Source organism: Tupaia chinensis, unplaced genomic scaffold, assembly GCF_000334495.1.
Source record: "Tupaia chinensis unplaced genomic scaffold, TupChi_1.0 Scaffold000159_1, whole genome shotgun sequence".
Lineage (NCBI taxonomy): Eukaryota > Metazoa > Chordata > Mammalia > Scandentia > Tupaiidae > Tupaia > Tupaia belangeri.
In genome coordinates, this window is record NW_006159630.1 from 7,070,195 (window position 1) to 7,077,443 (window position 7,249).

At 55.9% G+C, this 7,249-nt stretch overlaps 1 protein-coding gene across 1 annotated transcript in view; it reads right to left on the reverse strand.

Annotated features, from left to right (window-relative positions):
• Nucleotides 1–7,249, reverse strand: part of OTOP3 (otopetrin 3) — a 12,914-nt gene that overhangs the window by 1,905 nt on the left and 3,760 nt on the right. Inside the window, exons 2-6 of the mRNA XM_027770815.1 lie at nt 5,693–6,109; nt 5,471–5,607; nt 4,859–4,917; nt 4,494–4,612; nt 2–774 (exon numbers count right to left, since the gene is read on the reverse strand). Coding sequence (XP_027626616.1) covers nt 2–774; nt 4,494–4,612; nt 4,859–4,917; nt 5,471–5,607; nt 5,693–6,109 — 1,505 coding nt within the window. The remainder of the gene's footprint in view (nt 1; nt 775–4,493; nt 4,613–4,858; nt 4,918–5,470; nt 5,608–5,692; nt 6,110–7,249) is intronic.

The following is a 7,249-nucleotide window of genomic DNA, read 5'->3' on the forward strand; positions in this document are numbered from 1 at the left end:
CCCCCCGCCGCTCCCGGTTGAGGTGGCTGTAGAAGTGGATGTAGGCCAGGGAGGCCCGCCGCAGGCCCTGGCCCAGCTCCAGCAGGGATTCCCGGCGGGGAGGCTCAGCCTCGGGCTTCCCCACCAGCCCCTCGGGAGCCGCCTCCCAGAGCGGGCGCCGGTGCAGGCCCTCGATGATGAAGAGGTTCTGGACGATGTGCTGCGCGATGAGCAGCAGCGAGTAGGCCAGGATGAGGCGGGTGGGGGGCTCGTGCGCATGCGTGGCCACGATGGCCACGATGGAGAAGTAGGAGATGCCCATCTGGCCGAGCGCAGCGCCCATCAGCAGCACCACGTCCAGGCTGCGGGTGGGGTTCTTGAGCGTGTCCAGCTCGCGCTCCTCCAGCCCGTGGATGGCCGTGCCTGTCAAGCACGCCAGGCTCATGGCGGGCAGCACGGCCGCGTAGAAGGCGTAGTAGAGGGTGAAGTACTGGCGCTCGATGGCGGGGCCGCTCGCCTGGATCTGGAAGAGCACGAAGACGCACACGCCTGCCACCACCACCAGCAGGCCCAGCAGCGGCCCGAAGATGGCCCCGTGCAGGTGGAATGGCCGGGCGCTGGGGTGGGCGCCCGCGTGGGGTCCCAGGCGGCGGCCCACGTTCTTCCACATGACGAAGAGCACGGCGCAGCAGATGAGGCAGTACTCGGTGCTGAAGGGGTAGAGCATCAGGTAGCCCTTCCGGAAGACCTCGCACATCGTGGCGTTGAGGCACAGGCAGGTGTTGGTCCCGTTGCCTGGGAGGGGCGGGGTGGCACCAACACGCATTCAGGGACCCAGTCAGCTGCTCAGTTACCAGTACGGAAACAGGTCCAGGGAGCCCAGGCATAGGAATCAGAAATCACAGAATGGCCATTCTTTTTTAAAATTCTTTTTCCTTTTTTTTTCTTTTTGAGAGATTTTTGCTCTAGGGCGCCTGTGTTCACTTATAGAGACAGAAAGAGACAGAGAGACAGAAAGCCAGAAATCACCCACCAGGAGGGATGGCCATACAGCAATCCCTTCTCCTCCGTTCTCCTCTCGGGACTTTGGCTGTGCATGCACACCCGCTCAGCTTGAGTTTTAAGCCACCGAGTCTGGGACTAGAACCGCAGTTGATTACATGGGAGTCCAGCGACATAGCCATTTTGCCATCTGCTGGTCCTAGAATGACTATTTTACAAAGACATCCATGATGTCAAGTGCCAAGCTTCCGTGATGTCTCTGGAGCCAAATGTCACCTCCACAAGTCACCTGCTGGGCACGTGGGCACACCTGGAACTTTATGGTGGGGCTTCTGGTTCCTGCCCTGACCAGTGGCCAACTTCAGCGGTAGGCACTGTGGGGTAGTTGGATATCGGTGCCTCAGGACCAGGTGCCCATCAAAGCGCACAGGGTCACCTTGGAAACGCTGGTGCCCAGAACAGCTAAACGGTTCTGAATAAGGCTTTGGCTTACACTTTCACCTCTAGGAAAAGCAGAGGAGAGGAGCAAAAGCCAAAGTCCACTGCACACACAGTGGAAGGCCCTGGGTTCTCATCCCAGGACCCCTGTGCACGCTGGGCCCGTGACCCAGGCTGGCTGAGGCTAGGGGTGGACCGAGGTGTGGGGACTCTGCTGGAGATGCCAGCCTGAGTCTCACTCTTTCTCTCATGGAAGAAATTTTATTTTGAAAAATAAAACAGAAAAGAAAAATGCCACAACTAGGAAGTCACCTGACAAATTATTTCATTAGGAAAAAAGACTAAAGGGACTTGGGACCAGCAGTTGGCATAATGGCTATGTCGCTGGACTCCCATGTAGTTGACCACGGTTCGAGTCCCAGACCCGGTAGTTTCAACTCATGCCAGGCGCGTGTGTGTGTGTGCCCAAGATCCCGAGAGGAGAATGGAGGAGAAGGGATTGCGGCATGGCCATCCCCTCTGGGGAGTGATTTATCGCTTTCTGTCTCTCTGTCTCTCTCTCTCTGTCTCTCTGGTGAGCACGCATGCCCTGTAGCAAAAAAAAAAAAAAAAAAAAAAAAAAAAAGGGACAAAACAAAAAAAACCACATATCGGTGCCTCAGGACCAGGTGCCCATCAAAGCGCACAGGGTCACCTTGGAAACGCTGGTGCCCAGAACAGCTAAACGGTTCTGAATAAGGCTTTGGCTTACACTTTCACCTCTAGGAAAAGCAGAGGAGAGGAGCAAAAGCCAAAGTCCACTGCACACACAGTGGAAGGCCCTGGGTTCTCATCCCAGGACCCCTGTGCACGCTGGGCCCGTGACCCAGGCTGGCTGAGGCTAGGGGTGGACCGAGGTGTGGGGACTCTGCTGGAGATGCCAGCCTGAGTCTCACTCTTTCTCTCATGGAAGAAATTTTATTTTGAAAAATAAAACAGAAAAGAAAAATGCCACAACTAGGAAGTCACCTGACAAATTATTTCATTAGGAAAAAAGACTAAAGGGACTTGGGACCAGCAGTTGGCATAATGGCTATGTCGCTGGACTCCCATGTAGTTGACCACGGTTCGAGTCCCAGACCCGGTAGTTTCAACTCATGCCAGGCGCGTGTGTGTGTGTGCCCAAGATCCCGAGAGGAGAATGGAGGAGAAGGGATTGCGGCATGGCCATCCCCTCTGGGGAGTGATTTATCGCTTTCTGTCTCTCTGTCTCTCTCTCTCTGTCTCTCTGGTGAGCACGCATGCCCTGTAGCAAAAAAAAAAAAAAAAAGACTAAAGGGACTTAACCAGATGAACTGCATATTTGGACAAACCGTGCATAGAGACATTCCATGGGTGAACCAGAGAAAATAAAATTAGATCGATGCAGAGAATCGGGGTGATGGTCAGGCGTTGTTAACAGTTACAGTAACATGAGTTCTCTTAGTTACTTTTAAAGAGATGCAAACTGAAATGTTTTGAGATGAAATCCCACCGTTTCTGGAATTTACATACTTCAGTAAAAAATTAAAATAAATATAGCAAAATGTTAATAATGATCACATCTGGGTAATGGGCATATTTACATCTACTAGTTCAAACTTTCTTTTTTTTTTTAGTTTTGCTGTAGGGGTGCGTGCACACACCAGAGAGAGGTAAAGTAAGAATTCGCCCTCTCCAGAGGGGATGGCGGCACCAAAATTCCTTCTCCTTCATTCTCAGGATTTGGGGCTTGAACACACACACAGGCCCAGCATGATTTTCAAGCCTCTGGGTTCAGGATTTGAACAGAGCAGTCAGCCTTGTGAGACCCAGCCACCTTAACCTCCTATTGGTGCAGTTTAATTTTTAAATTAAATTTTTTTTTTTTTTTTTAGCTTTTGCCATAGGGTACATGTGCTTGCTGGAGAGAGACAGAGAGTAAGACATTACCTCTTCCCCCTGTCCCCAGAGGGATGGCCCTGCTGCCATCCCTTCTTCATTCTCCTTTCGGGATTCTGGGCATGCACACACATGTGCCTGGTGTGATTTTCAAGCTGCTGGGTCCGGAATTCAAATCATGCAGTCGGTCATGTGAGATCCAGCTGCCTTAACCTCCATGCTACCTGCTGGCCCCCAGTTTGAATATTTTTAACCACAATCAAAAAGTCCATGATGGAGACTGGCAGGCGGTGTGGTGGTTTAGGTGCTGGACTCCCATGTGATCGACTGCGGTTCAAGTCCCGGACTTGGTGGCTTGCTTTCTCGCTTTCCCTCGCTCTCTCTCTCTGTGTTGAGCGCATGTGCTCTATAACAAATGAACAAATAATAATCATAAATAAAATTAAATAAATAATTCTAAAATAAAAGCCATGTCGTCGCTTGCCAAAATCTGTCTTTGCACAGCTTTTCTGAGAGGTTAAGCCGAGTGAAGTGAGCGTGGCGCACACAGGCGCGCCGTGACTTATGCATGGGGTGTGTAAATGCATGAGTGTGTGGGGCAGGTCATGATAGTGATGGCCCCTGGGGGCCGGGTGGGGGCCGAACACACATGGGTGTGGCTGAATCCCACAGACAGCCATCTTCCCAGGTGGGTTTATGGGATGTAGCTGGAAGGGGCGGACGGCATAGGCCTGGGACTGGGTGTTTGGGACAATGCAGAGTTTTTTTCTGCCCAGAAATCATCTGTCCCTTCTCATATGTCTAGGTGCCTCGAATTGCATCAGAAAGACATTCCTTTCGGCCCTGAAGGCTTTCAGCCCCTTGCAAATGAAATACACACCGGAGGGTGGGGTGCATACCTCAATGCCTTATCAGGGACTGGCTCAGCCAGGGTCAGTGGTCAGCCGCTGACAGCCAGATGGGTGCGTGGAGAGGTGCTGTGGGTGGCGCCCGATGGGGCAGGTTGGGGACCGCTGGGAAACTGGGCTGGCTTTGCTGTTGAGTCATGATCTGGCCTCTAGAGTTTGCTCCCGACTCGAGAGCCTCACCGGGCCTTTCTCTCTGAGGGAGTGGAGTGAGTGTGTGCAGGCGTGTGTGTGGGTGTGGAGAGAAGAGGCCCTGTCTCCTCTCTGTACCTGAGAACTTCTCCATCAGGGCGTTGAGCTCGGCCTCCATCTCTCGGTGCATGGAGTCATTGGTGACGGCCAGGACCCACAGCAGCAGGTTCGTGGCCAGGGTCAGCATCAGGCCACACCTGGAGGAAGCGCCGCTCTCTGCTCAGCCTGGCCGCCCCCGGGTGCACCACGACAACTTCCACGGGGGTGACCCTCACCCCTCACTCTCAAAGCCAGATCCCGTCTGGACTAGGACTTCAGGAAAGGGAGGCCCAGGGGCTGGGGTGTCCTCTAGTCTAACCCACAGCCCCAGGGCCGCCCTGTGCAGGGAAGCCACCTGGGGAACAGAGAGTGCCCAGGAGGTTCTGCAGGGAGAGCAGTCTTACCTCGTGAAGTTGGTCTGGACCTGAACGCAGTCCTTACAGTGTTTCCAGAGCACCCAGGTCTGAAAGAGACAGGCCCTGAGCCAGGGGCTAGGCTGGGGAGGCAGTCTGTGGCGGGTGTGCCCCAGGCTGCAGAGGAAGACACGCTGAGGAAGCGGGTTGGAATCTTGGCTCCCTGCTTCCTTGGGCAGCTCAGCTTTAGCGGCCTGAGCTCTGAAACGGGGCCAGGCTGCCCACCACTCAGGGAAATGCCTCCTTGCTGGGAAATAAAGCAGCCGATGTACAGGAAGCCCCCCGTGCCTGGTGCACAGCCAGAACAGGCGTCACGTGTTGCTGTGTCCAGGAGGAGGCCGAGGTCTGGGCAGTGTGTGTACGCGAGTGGGTACAGGCGGGCGCATTTATAGGGTCTGCGTGTCCGGGCTGGGCGTGTGCGCGTGGATGTGGCTGTACCGGGGTAGACAGGTGTGAGCGCGCGGAGGTGGGCCCTCGTGCAGGACCCTGTAGGTATGCACCTGTGAGGCTGTTCGGGAGTAAAGGTAGGGGTGTGTGTGCATGCAGGTGGCGAGGCAGGGTATGTCGCTCCCTGGGAGAATGGTGACGGGAGAGGACTGTCACCTGGACGCCCATGAAGACCATCTCGATGACAGGGAACACGAGCTCGAGCTGCGACCTGCAGTGGATGTGGCTCACGTCGTAGCCCACACGGAAGATGTTGAGGCAGATGGTGCAGCTGCCAAACAGCACCAGGGAACCTGCAGGACCAGGGGGTGTCGGCACCTGCCCCAGAGCCGGCTCTCCCTCCCACCCCATCTGCCCACCTAGCACCCCCACGCTCACCCCTCACCCAGATGGGTCCCGCGTGGGGGTCCCGATAGAGCACGGAGTGTGGCCGGCGGGTGGTCCCGGCTGCGTAATAGAGCAGCCAGAGCAGGGACAGGGCCTTCAGCACGGCCAGCAGGATCCACACGTCCCCCAGCGTGACGGCCACGTTGTTGAAGATCATGCTGCAGATGAAGGCACCGCCCAGGAACACCACATTGAGGGCCAGGAGCCCCGAGAAGAGCTGGCCGGCCTTCTGGGCCTGCTGGTCCCGCCGCAGCAGCAGCGAGAAATGCCGGAACAGCCAGGACTTCTGCCGGGGTGGGGCTGGGGCCCCTGTCTCCACGGCCCCCGGGTCCACTTGGTTCTCCTTCTCAGGGGCTGCTTCTGCCCGTTGTGCTTCTGGAGAGGGTATGGGTGGAGGCTCCGCAGGGGCTGGACATGAAGAAAAAGTCCTGGGTTGGTGCCAGGTTGACCTGGGTTCAATTCCACCCCTGCCCCATGCTGCTGTGTGACCTAGGGTGGGCTGTGCAGCCTCTCTGGGCGGGGGAGCAGAAATAATAGCAGCAGTCCCATCTAAGTTACAGGACCTGAGAAGTCCAAGCAGACCAGGAGAGGGGCCTGGCGATGGTGCATGGTCAAACTGCAGGGTCAGTCCACGTGGGAGGGCGCTGAGGTGGCCCTGGAGACCTCCCTGAGTTTGCCAGGCACACACACACGCACTCGACGCGGGGCTGGTGTAGCATGGAGATCCATCAGAGGTGTGGTCTCTCTCTCTCACTCGTGAAAGAAATGAATAATGAAGTTTAAAAAAATAGACCAGGAGATTCTGAAATCTGATACAGTGCAAATAAGCACAGAGGATTACTCCGACTGACCCGAGGACTGCCTCCTCCACTCCACCCCGCGTGGCCGCCCACTTCCCGCCTCTGTGCCTAGCCCTGAAGTTGGAGAATGTCGTCGGCGGGACCCGGGACACCTGCGCAGGGCAGGGCCCCCGGGCGGTGTGTGCAGCTGTGACCGTCCATCGCCCAAAGCAGCACGCATCCCACCCACTTCGAGATTTCAGGAATTCCCTGGGGTTTCAGGAATCCCACTCCTGAAGTCAGGGAGGGCAGGCGTTTCCTTATCCTGACTCCGATTCTCTGCCACACAGCCTGGAGTGCCGAGCCGGCTCCTGAGGCTTGGCGGAACAAACGCTGTGACCAGTGTGAGGGCACATGTAGCGTGACTTCTCAAAGATCTACAGGATTCACCCCAGGCCCACAGTGGGGATTTCTTCCGGGAAGAGATGAGGGTCCTGGGACCGAGAGGGACACACTTTTCATTAACTTTAATGGTACAATTTACAACACACACACACACATTACTGACGTAATGAAAATGAATTTTAAAGCGTCTCCATGGTTTAGGGGAGAAGTTCTGGGATGGATTCGCAATGGCACAAGCCAGTGTGAGCACAAGGCCATGCTCCCTCGACTGTTGGGACGGAACCAGCTGTACCCCTCCCGACCTGCACGCCCAGGTGCCACTTGAATGCCCAGCACAACGTCGGGCAGCTCTTCCTGAACCTTT